At 47.1% G+C, this 15,926-nt stretch overlaps 1 protein-coding gene across 2 annotated transcripts in view; it reads left to right on the top strand.

Moving 5' to 3' along the window:
- Positions 1–15,926, top strand: part of GRIPAP1 (GRIP1 associated protein 1) — a 485,545-nt gene that overhangs the window by 192,286 nt on the left and 277,333 nt on the right. For both annotated transcript variants that reach the window (XM_069209507.1, XM_069209509.1), the window contains 3 exons: positions 3,413–3,490; positions 4,421–4,516; positions 5,096–5,152. In XM_069209507.1, coding sequence (XP_069065608.1) covers positions 3,413–3,490; positions 4,421–4,516; positions 5,096–5,152 — 231 coding nt within the window. The remainder of the gene's footprint in view (positions 1–3,412; positions 3,491–4,420; positions 4,517–5,095; positions 5,153–15,926) is intronic.

Raw genomic sequence — 15,926 nt, 5'->3', positions numbered from 1 at the left:
GGAGAGTTCTGTCTGACTGAGATGGTGGAAGTGCATCAGGGTCTGGCCTTTACAGTAAACAGACAATTACATCTTGTGAGCCATCAAGACGTTGTCAGCTAAGACCTTCCCTTCAGTTCACCCTGGCAGGCAAAATACTGGACACCTGTGGGAGGAATGGTTTCGCTTCAGAGTGTCTGGCATGGAATGAGAGTAATTATCGATTGCCCCTTTAACATTTTTTTCTATTGCCTTGGGGAATGGCTAAAATGAGCACTGCTTACCCGTCAAAGCGCACTCAGAAGGTGCTTTGGAGCACTTTTTATCTGATAATATTAAAGTTACCGAACCTGCATTGCACTCCACGCTTGATTGTGCTGGTACCACAGCATGTGGATTGGGCACAGAGGTGTTGCTGAGAGGGCCTGCCTTGATGCGCTGCTAAGGTTTATTGATGAAGAGAGCTGTTTATTGCACATAAGAGTGTGAGGTTCTGCTGCCCATGGGTAGTTTAGGAACTTCAGTTAGCACAGCAGTCTGTTCCCGTGTAGATGGCCTGCAGCTGATCAAAAGTTGACACCAGACATCAGGGTAAGTTTGACTTTGTTGTCTGTAAACTATGTCAGTGGCCTGACATAACTTGGCATCACTGCACATGTGCCATTCGACCTGCAGGCATATCTTACCCATAGTTTGGAACCTCACAAAGTACTTTATTTTTCTGTTTTGGACATGAATGAACAGGATTTTCCTGTTCACGTGGCTACGTTTTCTATTTACTTGTTACCTTAAGAGGGGGTGCAGGGGAATCCTTGGACTCTGCACAGCAGGTTGGAAGAACTTGTGAGCGGCAACTTAAATGTTTGAACTGTCCCTCATTCACCTGAAAAAGCTGATCCTGCTGCAGAATATAATTTAGGGTAGAGACGTAGTTAGCTGATCGCTCTGCCCCTGACCTAGATATTTTGTAACCAGGTGGCTGTCCACCCTTTGTGAGATTTGAAGGCACCAGGGGCAGGCTAGCTGTTATTTACTGGAAAATATACTGATTCCAAGGCTCAATATTTGTCATATGAATATCTAGGTGTTTAAGCTATACTATCTGCTACCAAATTGGTGAGTCCCTTTATTGTATTCACCCACCCCAATAATAAAATAAGTTTATTCAACAATCTCTTCTACTTGATAAGACCCGCTCTTGTGAAAGATATCGAGAGGCTTTCTGAAGATGATTTTAGTTGGTTGTTGTAATCCCTCCTGTGAAGCCTAACTGCAAGACTTTCTTACCCTGCGTGAGCTAAGATAATTCTGGCTGTTTTATATAAGCGATGTGGGTTGTACATTGGCCCGAAATGTTACTTGTGTGACTGATGCTTTGGACCGGTCAGTGCCTGGGTTAGTATCTATTTTTTCCTTTTTTGGGACTGGAGCTTAAAGGCCATTCCACAAACCTCATGTTAGTTAACCTTTGAGGATTATTTGTCTATTTCACATCCCTTTCGCCCCCTACTTTGAAGAGCATCTGAGTTTTGGTTAAAACACACCTGGTTTAAGAACCATTTCTTGAGGGGTTGTTCAGTTTTGTGTTTGGCAGCTTTGGTGGAAGCTTTAAAGAGCTGGTCCCTTTCACTCCAAAACTGATGCACAGCATGTAGGGGCTCTGCAGTATGCTCATTTCATCATTATATTCGATAGCACAATGGTTGTCCTTCAACACTCATAGAAGGCTTTAGAAAATGACATTATTTGTAACAAATGGTAGTCAGCCCATTGAACACCAAAGTAGCAAGCAGTAGCTAGGCGGAGCCACGGCGCACTCATCGGCTTCTGCGCACTTGCATCAAGTCACAGTTGATGTGGAGCCAGCAAGCTGGCGCACGAAAGTGGTGATCTAAGATGGAGGGAGTTTTCCTCTTTGTGTATGACTACTGGACCCATCTCTCTTTCTCCTTTTTATAATTATTTGGAAATATGTTTCAATAAAAATTCGACTTCAGAGTTACAGAGGAACAGAGAAGTTCACAGAAAAACCTGATATGTGAATATCAACATGCAAAGACGAGTCACAAAATTCATGGTCTTGATACATAGGCAAGGCAATGTATATTCTGTGTTTGTTTTGGGAATGTGATTTTACCACTACTTAATCAAGTTTCAAAGAAACACTGTAAAATAAATGTCATGCAGTGCAGAACTATTGTACCTTAGTGAAAGGAAGTATCCTGAATTTGTCCTGAATCCTTACGCTACGAACCATTCTCAGACACACAACTATTAGTAGTTTTGTCTTTATGAGATTCACGCAGTTTCAGTTACTGGCATTTTAACAATTTCATAGTTATATGGATCTTAACAGTGACACCTGTAGTTTGTGTGTTCAGGGACTCAAGAGGCTGTCTCACACATTGGCTTGCCTATGTTCAGCCTTGTTCGAAGAGAGAAGATGCTGGCTGGATCGTGAATTTATCACAGTCGGAGGGCGTAATCCAAAGAAAGCTCTATCTTCAGTTTCAGTGACAACTCAATGACGTTGACAGGGAAATTTGTAAACATGTTTGAAGCTGTATTTCAAAAGCTATTGGAATGTTAATGTTCTGGTCATTTTAGAGACACTTTTATATAACCTTTTTAAGCCTCTGTTCGTGGGGCCATGAATTTGCAAACATTTTACTGTGCAAATTTTCCGTAGGTTTACTACTACTGCCACCCCCAACTCCTATTGTTGCTCAGAATTTCTCCATCAATTCTGCAAAACCTGGAACCTACCTCCTTAGACCCAAGTATTATCTCCCATGGAGACTGTTTGCCCCTATGAAGAACTCAATGCCATATACACCGGCATCTACTTGGAAGACTGTTGTACCTCAAAATGAACCTGTCCCATCTTAGGCTCTATCTACTGAGTGGATTCCTACAACCTAAAATGAGTCTTTACAACTCCATTTCCTGCGTAGTCTGATGACTCCCGTGGTGAGTCCCTACAACGTCTGACCCAAACCATGCTTCTTTAAACTGAGCTTTCTTTTTTCTGCCTATGCTGCCGTCTCCCAAAACCAACCCCTACAGGGTTACTTCCAAGCTTTGCATCTCCTTTGTAGATGTTTGTACACCAGAACGGGCCAAGCCACCTTAAACTACCTAACTGTGCATCTCGCGAGAGGTCTGTTGCCCTCTGGACAGCCTTACCAGAATAAACCCAAGCTCAGCATGTTCTGTGAGGGCTGTTGTCCCTCTAGATAGAAAGTGTCCCTGGGTGTGCCCCTTCCACTGTGTAGATATTCATATACAGCCTACCGTAGAGGAAGATTTGGAGAGGGCACCTCAAGCTATCAGGCCTACTTCCTTAGCCCTCCCATCTTTCCATATGACTTCCATCATTAAAATCAACTGCTAAGATTATCTAACACTCGCCCTTCTCTTTTTCTCTCCGCAGGAAACAATTGAGAAGAACCAGGGTGAGCACGCAGAAAACGTCCAACACATCAAGGATCTGCACACGCTGGACTTGCAGGTAAAGTCCGTCTCAGTGACATGGACTGGAATCTGTGGGTGGGAGTACTGCTTTGTGGCAGTGTGTTTGTAAGCAGGTAATGAGCATCTTTCTGGGACAACTCAGTAGGCCCCTGTTTCTTCCTGTCTTAACCACCTCAGCTGTGGTCTTGTGCACAATATCCTAACATCAGAAAAAGAACTCCAGCCCTGGCCTTTAGTGTTGGACACCCTAGCATTCTAAATCAGGATTTCTCTAGCCGTAGCCTGTAGTGTAAAACACAATGACACTTAAATCCCCCAGCCCTGGCATGTAGTGCAGAACACTGTTGTCCTGAAGGCGGGGAAAACCTCCAGAAAATGACATGTTGTACCTGATGTCACCGTAGCCCTCAAAGACGACTATAATTCTAGCTGGACCTGTTGTGTACAACACCACAGCGCTCCAAGAACTCAATCCCACTAGCCCTTGCAGGCACAATAATACTCTAGGCAGCAATCCCCACAGTCCTGTCCTATGGTGTAGAACACATTGCTCTCAAAACTGTCCCACTCTTCATCCCTGGGCTGCAGTTTGGGGCACTAGTTCCCAACGCAGACACCAGCTCTAGCCTCTAGTGTAGGAGAAGTCGTCTCCAGTTGCTACTTTCATTCCTTCAGTAATTCAGCACATTGTAACCATTAACAAAGAATCTACTTAGTTATTTCTGAAGCACTCAAGGACAGGTACTTCAGTCTCCTCCAGAGCACATTTGAGACAGTTACTTCTGTTCACCTACACTGTCTGTATATCGTAGGATTACCGCTACAGCAGGACCCGCAGTGGCTTCAGTGCTGAGCTCCGCTCTGCCTGGTGTGTGGAGTGATGACATTTAAGAGAAAGAAGACCAAGGGACTAGAGCGTGGTGAAACTCAAGTAATTTTCACCCCTTCTTTCCCTCTTGTGCTGCAGAGAAAGGATCAGGATATCGAGAGCGTAAAGATGCAGTTGGCAGAGGCGCAGCGACAGAATGATGAGCACCAGGAGACGATGAACCGCCTGCGTCAGGTGAGGCTGGAGCACCACAGCATCTCATGCACACCCCTTGTTTGATGGCAAAAGACAACATGATCACAACTCACTTTAGAAAGCTCAGTTATGGGCACTGTGGATATGCAGCCCCTTCCTTCTCCAGCCGTAGACGTTCCTGCATTGTGATGGTTGGATGCATGGATAGATGTTTCTAAACTTCAGTGCATTTGCTGCTTTTTTTGTAGAGTGGAGCTCCTGCTTCATTGTGCATCTGAATTATTGTTGGGTTTCTGAACATAGAACAGATTGGCTGTGGTGGGGGAGGGGCATTTACAACCACTGCAGTTGTAAGTAGAGCCACTAGAGGAAGCCCAAGCACATTGCATCCTTCAGCCTGATGTCCAAAAGTAATGTAGCAGCTTCACCAGATTGTTATAACCGCAGCAGCTAAGGCACAATGTTCCCTGCTTCATTGGGATGGGTGTGGGTTATGTTCCCTGGGCAGGGGCAAGGGATTTTGTGAAGCCAGCTCTCCTATAAATATTCCTCTTACAGAAACTAAGTGATAACAGGATACACAACTTCGCCACAAATACCATTTTTTCTTGTTTTCAGGAAATAAAGGACACAGTTGATGGTCAGAGGATTCTTGAAAAAAAAGGCAGCGCTGCAGTGAGTAAGGGGGTTCTGTGGCATTTGTTACGTTTTTTTATGTTTTATTCAAGTAAATCATCCAAAGAGATATCCTAAGATAAGTTACATTGACAATACATAAATAGACAAGGTTTGCATGTATCCATACAGCATGACATATTACAAATACAAAAAAAGAGGTGAACCTGGTAAGCAAAGAGTTTAGTTAACGATAGATCATGAAAAAAGTTACTATAAACCGAGACATGGATTAAAGACTCAGTAGTTGTCTTACTGCTGTACCAGCTGCTGCTATGAGCAGTCTTGCCACCATCATTCTGGAGAGTAGCAGACCCTTGATATGCTCTTCCTTCAGTGCAGTCATGGTAGTAGCAACAAACGCAGTTAGGTTCCTATCCAGACACCTATGTAGGCAGATGAAAATGTATTGAATTTTTATTTGTGTTGAAAATATAGGCACTCTGGCTACAGCCAAGTCCTGGCATCTGGGGCTGAAAAGCTGCTGGTTGTACCAACCAGTCAAGGTTTGTCTCTTTGCCAGGCTTTATATAAGACATGTTTATTCCTGTAGTATTGTAATTTGCACTTAACTATATCGGTAGCACTATGCGTCATCTTCAAAGACTTTGCCCAGATGCCAGAAGTGACTGGACGATGTAACAAGTTAGACTATTTCTCCACTTGTGTTTCTGAGTCCACTAGCAGAGATCTCTGAAAAGCAGTATACCCTGTCAGTGCCTAGCTGGGAAGCATTATGAACAAAATCAGCAGTGTCTGGTGCTGGAAAGGTTCAGCTCTTGTCTGAGTTGGTTTGAGAGAAATGTCCCAGATTTGGAAAACGGGTTTCTTGCAAAACCATATTGTTTTGAGATGTCTTAACTTTTGATGCGCATTCCTTGAGTATAATTGATTGACAGATTACAAGGAGTTTCCCCACAGTGACTGGGCTGAATTTGAAAAAAGATATACGAGCTGGAACCCTCCGTAACACCATCCATTAATGAATCCTTGGAACCTTCTGGATCCTTTACATCTGTCTACATATTCCAGCAACGAAATGTTGGAGGCAGCTCAGTTCTGCTGGCTAAGGCGTTGGCCCGGCCAGGTGGAGCGGGCTACTCCTGTCTGGCATGGTCATGTATACCCGCTAGCTCACCTGTGCCCACCCTTGGGTAGCTTGGCACATAGCAGTCAGGCTTATCCCAGAGGCAGTGTGTAAAGCAACAGCACAGCTCATTCCCACAGTACCCCAGCTCATGCCCCCAAAAAGAGACTTCACACAGGTTGTATTTATAGAAAACTTGTATTTAACACACACACACACATGATCAACACAGTTAATTTACAATGTGATCTCCGCCTATAGGTCAGTGAGCATACGGTGCATAATAATAGACACTGTAAGCATAGGAGTGAATCTCCATGAACCAAGCGACACATGATAATAGGCTCCACTGCCTTAAACATTAATCACTGTATGTACATTTGGAGTAAACACACCTTTCCTCCCGCACCCCCATAAGGTGCCCACCCGCTGTCAGCACTGTGCCCAACCTCACGTCCCCCATAATCAATGTAACACGTGTAAATCGGGGTGTCCCTCGGGCTGGCAATAACAGGAAAAAATGTATATCACAATACTCACGCTCTCCCACCAAGACCCATGGCCTCCGCTGCGCAGGTAAAGTGACACATCAATCCTAGGACATCCCTGCCCGAACCAGAGTACCCAGCAATACCACGGCGCTGCCCCGGCACTCACTCGTTCTCACTCGCTCACATCAACCCCATGCCTAGGCACAGGGCCTGGGTATCAGTTGGCACAGGTGCACACATTCTCGTATTCACTTGCTTCTTGCACCCTAATGCCATGCCTGATAACTAGCGAGTGGATGCCTTTCCGCTTTCAGACTCTGTGTCCCAATCCGCCCTCCACCTACCACCCAGCACTCCAGTTGCCCTCAACCCGCCGCAACCCCCAGAATATTGTACTTTCCCCTGGATACCAAGCCCCTCCGGCCCGGCTCACACTCCCCAGGTGTTAGCATTAACGTGGGAGACAGGCAAAACAAAGGCCAGTGGACAAACAAGGCGGAGACGTTCAGACTCCAGCCAGGAGGTTCGCTCAGAGTTCTACAAAGCAAGGGGGGAGGGTCCCTGGGCTCACCACCAGACTCTGAAGCACCCAGCCCCTCCAGACGATCTAATGGTACAAAATAGTAACAGAGTCCAACACCTTCTAATGGGGAGACTCTCTTAGGGCGCCCCAGACAGTTCAGATTGTACACAAGTTACCAGGTCCGTGCCTCCGGACTGGAGACACCTTCTCTGTTACCCAGGAACCTCCATTGCCCCCCCCAGACAGATTTGATCCAATGTAGAAAGTGCTCAGTGCCATGTCCCCACACAAGAGAGGGCACTACTCAGGGATACGATGACCGGGGGTTTTCTGAGGCACATGGTGGTTCCAACCAACTCCTGATTTCCCGTACCCCTCTGGATTAAGGTACTCCGTCCAGTACACTGTGACCTTAGCCGTACTGGACTCTCACTCTGGACAAACACACTAGATGCAAGTTTCGCTGGGCTGCACTGGGCCACATGCAACACTCCTCAGGTGTACCCAGGCCTCTCAGGGACCCAGCCTGTGAACAGGCAGAGCATACAATGAGCATTCAGTCGAGGTTTCACACAAGAGCAATGCTTCCCACTCGACCTCCGCGAAGCCCCAGCAGGGTTCCACAATACTGATCTGTTCACTTCACAAGCCATCTCTGGGTGCAGTGCTCCTCACTTTCGAGGGCCACACCCCAGTTGTGCATGTAGTGCTTTGCTACCCCGCAACTCATGCGCCCAGTCTCCAGACTTCCTCCTTAGACCACATGCACACTTCTCTTGCTAGGTGGAATCCGGCACAGTGTACACACAGCAGAGGACACCGCTCTTCAGATATTACCAATTACAATATAAGTCTTCCTCCAGAGGTCTTTACTGTCCTAGACACCTCTGCCGAAAACAGGGGGCAAACCAACCTGCCCTTGGAAAGCCACTCTCAGTGTGCCACACTGCAGCAAGCAATCAGCCATAGGCCAGTCTATTATTCTGGAATGATGCGAGGATCCCTTCCTTGGACAGTTATCCTCCTGGGCACCCAGATTCCAACCCCAGTTTGCTGACACAGTCCAGCCGCAGAGGTGTACCGCGTATCCATAGGTTGTACTCGGGGAGTTGCAGACGTTGAGTACCCCTTTTTATATTAGGTAAATGCTTTGACGTAGGGGTGGGCTATACGGTATTCCTTTGAACCACAGATGTCTCCCCTAAATTTCATCCCTGTCGGCCCTGGTGTCTTAGAATGCAGATCTGTATCTTTATGGGTGCCAGGCTCTGGTTCCAGGAGGCCAAATGTCCCAACCTCTTCCCCCATCTATATGACCTGGCCACAAATGGCAGGGATCTGTTATTCTGGATGCCAGAGTTTTTATAGCAGTCATCTGGGTAATGCGTAGATGTGCTCTTCCCCTGGGCCTGATGGAATGAGCCCTAATTTACAGGGCACCAGACCCAGTCCTGTCCTAGAAATGGCTACTTCCCCGAAGTGGCACTTCTTGGGCAGTGATGACAAAACTACTGATAACAAGGGTGCGGGTTTGTCATCCCAAGTTCAACAATGCCAAACCGTATGAGGTTGCTCCCCTGCAATCCATTAGTACAGCTGGACTTAAAAAGCCTCAGCTTCCCATAGCACTATATGGGTAGAGCAACTACATGGGTAGTGTGAACACTCATGGGTGTTCGGCACTTCCCAGGCATGCATGCCCTGGCACACGCATCCTCCTGCTAACACAGGTGACATTTGGCTAGGGCCGTCAACATGCTGCTTCTGCACCACATGCTCTGCTCCTATTAGGAAATACCCAAGCGTGAATGTGAGCACCATGGTCACAGTGGCCATGTGCACCCTCCTATCGGAACCATTCTGCTGGGCCGTGATCAGGCAAGCCCAGGGTACAGAGAGGCTAACCCCCATCCATACCTGGCGCCGCCCGGGTACGCTAACCTCGTACCTAGGCATCAGGGCCAGTGTCAATCTGTATGGATGGCGTGTGCCCTTTCACTCTGCATTGCGAGATGGAAGGACTCTGAGTCCTAGGCTCCTGAACGTATGGTGCCCCGATGCAGCTTTATGCATCGACTGGGCCTCCATCTCAAACTCTCCACCCCTGTGCTTCAGGGAGTCTCTCTCCCCTCCCCCCCCGCGCCGGATTTCAAAGACACAGTTGAATGCCTTATCAGGGCTAGAAGGGTACCAGGCCCCCATACGTAAGCGCGGTCTCCGCATTTGGGGAGCACCTGCGCTTGGCCCCCCCACGCCCACACAGGGGGTCGAGCCCTGCAGCCACATATCCAGGATCTGGCTGCCCCCTTGGGGTACCGGCCGGCTTCCCTCCAATAAGGGACCCTCTTTTAGGAGGCCTCCCCTACCTGGGCACATCCTCTGGGATGTACCTGTCTGGCTCAACCTCACCCTCAGACCTCTCTATCGGGTCCCTCTGGGGATGAGGTAGGGCCCTCTCAGGGGTGGCTCCCCTTCGAGGGGTACTCATCCTGAGCGCAGTGCCTGCAGGCCTTCTCTATCAGGCCACGGATGAGGTTACAAGTGTTGCCAACAGGGGAAGTGTAGGTGCCCATACTTCTCGCTACCAGGGTCACCCACCCTCCTCCCATGTATCTAGTATACCAGTCCTGCAGGGTTAACGAGTGCGGTGCCTGCCCCATTCTTCTCCCTCCACCACCTCTTCCTCCTACAGGTAGGGTGGGGGACACGTGTCTCCTGTGTTAGAAAATGGTGATGTGTCCAGAATCCTGAGGCCCAACACGGCGAGACAGCACAGTCAGGGGGAAAAAAAGCTAAAAGTTTCAGGATTTCTTTCTCAGGAGAGACACGTCCAACACCAAGACAATCATCTCAAACTGAAAGTGTCTTTGAAGGCACTGGGTGTTTTGATACTTTGTAAGATATCATGATTAGGAAGTATCTGTTGGGATGGGAAAGTCCCTCACATGATGAAGTACGTGCACCCTTGCCCTGAGTGTCCCAGCCGCAATGGTATCTGGCTCACTGGTGCTGATATTTTGAGTCATAGGAGAACATGGATCATGTGTGTGTGGCATGTCAATGGCCTGGCGCACAGATTGCATCTTGTTGGACTGGGAGGGGCACCCACATCTCTACCCTCATGGTGGTGAAAGGCTACTGCATTCGCCAGAAGTTAAATAGCACAGTCGCATTGGAGGCAGCATCCCGTGTAGTGATCAGTGGGGCCTTTTTACCAGTGTCACTGGAGCGAGTCCTACAGGCCTACTCATCTGTGGTTCTGCTGCTCTGTTCTTAACTCACCGTAGCCCTGTACCAAGTTAGTATGTAGCACTGCGCAGCATGCATGCGGTTGCATGTATGTGCTAGGTGTATGTGTTCCTGTGTGTGGTACACGACATGGAAGACTTTAGGTTCCATTTTTGGAGGCCCAGACCTGACTGGAGAATTGCTGCATTTCTGTGAGCTGGGTGGGGCACACACTGGAGGAAGAACAGTCTGTCTTTTCTGTCACTTGAAAGGGTGCTCTTTGGTTCACGGATAGGACACTGTAAAGGGGCCTGGGCACATCTCAGGAAGGCAATGGGGCAGCTAAGGAAATCCTAAAGAGTAGGGCTGGGGCCCTTTGATAACCCATTGATGCCATAGAGTGCATGACTGCTGTGCTGATCAGGCTGTAGCCCAAGTACGGAGTAAAGTCTGCGACCCTGTATGCCAGAGGGGCCATCTTGAGGAGTGCATCACTGTTGTGGTGATTGACCTTGTGTGGAATAAGTTGGCGACTCCGGGTGCCACAGGGTGGACCGCAGTGAAGAGCAAAGGTCATCACCTGGTTCTGCTGATGCCGAGAGGGAGGGCCGCTGTGGTGACCTGTGAGTGCCCGAGCAGCAACTGAAGCATCGGAATCTGAGCAATTGCTCTCCTACATGTGCGAGAGATTAGAGGAACTTATTGCATCATCGGAGAGAGCGCCATAGATGACCAGCTTCTGCCCCTACAAAGCTGAGAGTGCTACTAGCCGCCAGCAGCCTCTGTAGACCTCTGTGACATCTAAGCACGGAACACTCCCGGGGATTCCGATGGAGCAAGCCTGGCATGAGCAGGCACAACTGATCATGGGGTCGAAGAGCCATGGGGAACTTGTTCTGCCTCATAGCACTGTGGGCGCTGGAACACTTATGACTTTAGAAGATTCCAAAGGGAACTCCTTACATTCGGACTTCTGGTGGGTCCTAATCTGAATGTCACCTATCATGAATGAGGAATAACCACTACCAATGGAGCGAGAGAAGTGGATTTAGGGATTTTCCTGTCTTGCACCATTGTACTGTGTATTGTTTGTGTGTGCTATATTTTACTTTGTGTTCATACATAAATAATCCTTTTTCATAAAAGCAAGTATTTGGCTGGATAATTGTTTAATGCTACTGTTGAACATATTTTGAGTTGTGAGCCTGTGTTCACCCCCTGCAGTCTACCTCCCCCAAGATGCCTTGAACTGCTTGACCAATGCTACTTCTGAAAATCAAGTACTGAAGGGGTACTCTGACCAGTTGCTCAGAATTCCTAGTAGGATTGGTCCAGTGGCATCAAGCATAAAAGGCCTCAACCCCCACAGTGGGGACCAGTAGCATCTGCTTGACCCTTGGCTCATCAAAAAGGGGTTCCGACCGTATTAAAAAAGCTGTACATACATACATAAACAAAGAAACAAACTGGTGCACATCATTTCATTGATATGGCCAGTCTTTCCCCAAGTAGTAAAATCCAGAAGGTTTTTATTTTTTACTTTCAATATTTATATAGGGTGTACTTTGCCAATCTGTGAGTGGAGCCCGTTATGCATAAGAATGGAATAGAACATATTTGTCGTTAGGTTTTTCGAGATTTATAGTCGCCGGTATTGAGTCTGATTTTTCATGTAGGTGGCTCCATAGCGTTAGAGCATGATAGCATCTTCCCTAGCAACCTTAGCTCATGAGTAGCTTCCTGTTGTTTCCTGCACTTCTTGCATCTGTGTGATGTTATTCAGGATCCTATGGCCCCTTATGTATTTGTATATGAAACAAAACACACAAGCCACCAACTACTGCACCCCTCCTGCCCCCCACTCCCATCAGGCGTGTCACCTTGTTTGGTAAGATGGATTTTGTTTCCCTGAGTGATCAGGGATCCAATTGTTGGTCCAGCACCTGGTGCCCCTCTGCAGCATAGAAATGGTACAGTGCCTTTGTAACTATGCCTGAGACTCTGTAAAAGAGGTGTGGAGTTATACTCCAGATCCAGGGATCCTCGTTTGTTCATAATGCTAGGTGACCCGCACCATCCAGTCACAAAGCTGGGCATTTGTTAACGCTGTGCCACACTCACCCATACTGTGATAACACTGCACTAGCCATACATGTACATCAAATACTCTTCTCCTTATCAGAGGCTTTGCAGCCTGTTTAGTGGGTGAGGGGGGCGTCAGGTGGAAGTCCCATGTACAGGTTGAAAAGAAAATTTAAAGGGCATAGGGAAACACAAAATTGATTTTAAATATTCTTTCAGAATATGGTTAGGAGGGGAGGAAGGCACTGATGCACAATCTGTAAAAGTAACTGACTTGTTTTGTGGATGCATGGAAGCTCGCCTTATGAGGGTAGGAATGCAGAACTTATGCCATCTGTCTGAAGGCCGGCTGCTTGTGTTACTTTTTTGCTTAGACATTTTAGCAGATTCGTCACTAGCCGTATCTTGAACACTCAAGCTGACTCATAGGTGATTGTGATGGGTTAGCACAGTGATTATAAGTGTGCGGTAGGAAACGATCCAGCCAATCCAAAACACGCTCCCAGTTTTGAAGAAAAGGTAAGCCTTTTTTGGGAAGTAAATGACATGGAAATATCCACTGCTACTACCCTCTGGGAGCCATTGTAGGGACTTGCAGAGCTGGCAGAAGCATCCTTCTGAGCTGTTCCTTACCCCTGGGTGAAATGGGGTTTTTCTCCTCTGCTGAGGCTCAAACAACCTCAGATGTAGCCCGGTTAACTGCAGACGTCTCTTCAGTGTGCACTAACATGTAAATGGTCAGACATTGCCCTAGGTGCTAACCAAAGCAGATGGCCTTTGCGTCAATTCAGGTGCAACGTTCTAGGAATGCAAAAAAGTCATTGTTAACCAAGAGAGAGTAAAAGGCAGCCAGGAAGAGTGGAGAATCAACTGATATTGAGTCTGCAGGAGTATTACCTCTGATCTTTATTTCATGACTCATAAAGAAGATGGAGTGTGAAAGAAAACAAATTCCTATAGACAATTGTCAGTCTTCTGGAGTAACTGCAAACTTCATTGCCACATGCTGGCTCCTACTGTGGATTGTCTGTAGAAAGTAGGGATGAATTCAGTTGGAATTAGTTCTCATCAAGGGAAGTTTTTCATCAGTGGGCCTGATGGGTATTGATTGACATCGGCTGATGACAGGCTCCGCAAGGCTTGAATCCTGTCTTTCGAGATGACATATTCCCATCAGACCAGGAGGAAATACTCAAAAACGTTTGACAAAATGTTTTTAAAAATCCAGTCAAAAAGTGAGGAGGTAGCTTTTCTCTGGTTCAGTGCTGGCCGGTGTGAAAAGAAAAGAACTGATGTCAGCGCACCCAGGTGGCACCTGTAAAGGTACTGGGGCATCACTTCCGGAACAGACAACGCCAGCGACGCACACGGAGCCAATTGACGCCACCTGCCGCTGCGCAGGGGTACTGCTCCTGAAAACTCTTCTGGATCCAGTCTGACGTCTGGGAAATTCAAAGGTAAAGAATTTGTGGCTAGGTGTAGTCTCTACCAGTTAAGGTGTTACCGTAGGTAAGTAACCTGTTCAATACTTCTGTTGAGCTGAACTTGAAGAGTGTTTTCTGGCGTTTGGAGCTAACAAGCCCAACAACAACTGTGCCTAAGCTGCAAAATCATGTGGGTTTGCATTGACCCTGATCAGAAGTGCTTATTGCTCTATAGTGTTTGTCTGCAGATTAGAAACGCATCCACTGCACATGGAGGTTGTCAGCACCAACCAGAACAAACTCGGAATTTTTTTTGCCCCCAAGCTATCCCTAAAAATTAGGATCAGCCCTGCGCCCACCTGATCAGGCTGACCAGGTCACCACAACAAGTTGTAGTGAGCACCCTGGAGATGTGACCTGCTTGGTTAGCATAGTCTGCTTGCACCAGTGACCCAGTGCCCACTCCCCATTCCTGTGCAGCACACCCCATCCTCACATGGTGCCGGTTCCATGTCTGTGACTCTCCCATCTGTGCTGTAAGAGCAAAACAATCTGTTACCAGTATATCAGATTCAGAAATTGGAAGCTGTGATTGTCTTTTATATTGTTCCAGTGTTACCGTTAGCTCCCTAAGCCTACCTGAATTGGTCCCCTTGATAGCCCGGTCTGCTGTACTTTTCTTCCCAGGGAACCTGGCAGTGTCTCAGTCCATTAGAGGTGCTTGATGGTTGCAAGGTGGTGGCAGCTAGTTGGTATTACTGGAGTACAAATCTTTTAATTGAATTGCTAGAGTGAACGGTTCATTTGGGCCATCCCATGTAAAATCTGACCCGTCCTTACCTCCCCTAAGGTGAAATAGAATTTCTGGGCTTAGCGTAGTACCTGTCTTACTCTTTATGCCTCCATGGCAGGCCTGAATAGAAGCGGGCCTTCTGAGTGGAGAAGGTTTGAATGTCGAAGAAAGCTTGCGCTTGAGGTGACTCTTACTTCTTGCCAATGACCCAAAGTGAGATGTCGAGTCTCCATCCAGACAATAGTTTAATTTAATAAAATCAATATAAAGTAGGTTTAGGATTAAAGTTAGAATTAAGCTTTAATAAAAATAATAATTTAATCTAAGTTTGGGGTGGGAAGAAGTTGGGAATAGTACAGGTACAAAGTATCCTATTTTAATTAAAACTACAATTTGATTCATCCTAGGTTAATGGTAGGGGCTGGTAATAATGGAATTTAATGGAATTAAGTTAAGTGAAAAATAAGGTTAGCGCTTTGTGAAAGGTTAGGGGTATTTCGGGTTGGCTGAAGGGAATGTGGAGAACAAAAGCTGCAGGAGCGAAACGTAGACATAATAAAAACACGCAGCGCTCCCACAACAAGGCTTGCCTCCTGTGCTCCTGATTTCACTTTGTACGGTAGTGAACATGTGCCAGAGGTGTGGAAGTGGTGTAACACGGTACTCAAGCTAGGCCTGCATTATGACTCAATAACAGTGACAACGGCCTCCTCCCTGCAGACTCTGCTGGAGAAGCTCGGGTTAGTGCCATCAGCTCTGTGTGCCCGGGTATTGCACTCCAAGCAGCAGGCTCTAATGTGCGTTATACATTCCCAGAATGAGCTGTAATTGTGCACTTCATATGTTATTGAAAGCAGATGATTCACTTTGAGCTCATATCATGTACATAAGAGGAGATTCACAAATCCTTTACCCTGAGGGATATCGCTGTTGCCTCAGAGCTTAAAATGTGCATACCCTCAGCGTTAATGCTGCCGTCTGAGAGCCAACGCACATATATTCTGAAGGTTATATATCCTGAGAGTTAGTTCTGCTGCCTTGACTGAGTTACAATATGTAACCTGAGTGATTGCTGTCCTTGCTAGGAAGAAAGCCCTCATCTTGTGCTATAGTAACAACAACTCTCCTGTCTGTGAGTCGCAGCAT

The sequence above is a fragment of the Pleurodeles waltl genome, chromosome 10 (genome assembly GCF_031143425.1).
Source record: "Pleurodeles waltl isolate 20211129_DDA chromosome 10, aPleWal1.hap1.20221129, whole genome shotgun sequence".
Classification (NCBI taxonomy): Eukaryota; Metazoa; Chordata; class Amphibia; order Caudata; family Salamandridae; genus Pleurodeles; species Pleurodeles waltl.
Note: the sequence above shows the minus strand (reverse complement) of the source record. Positions and strands in the feature narration are given on the sequence as shown.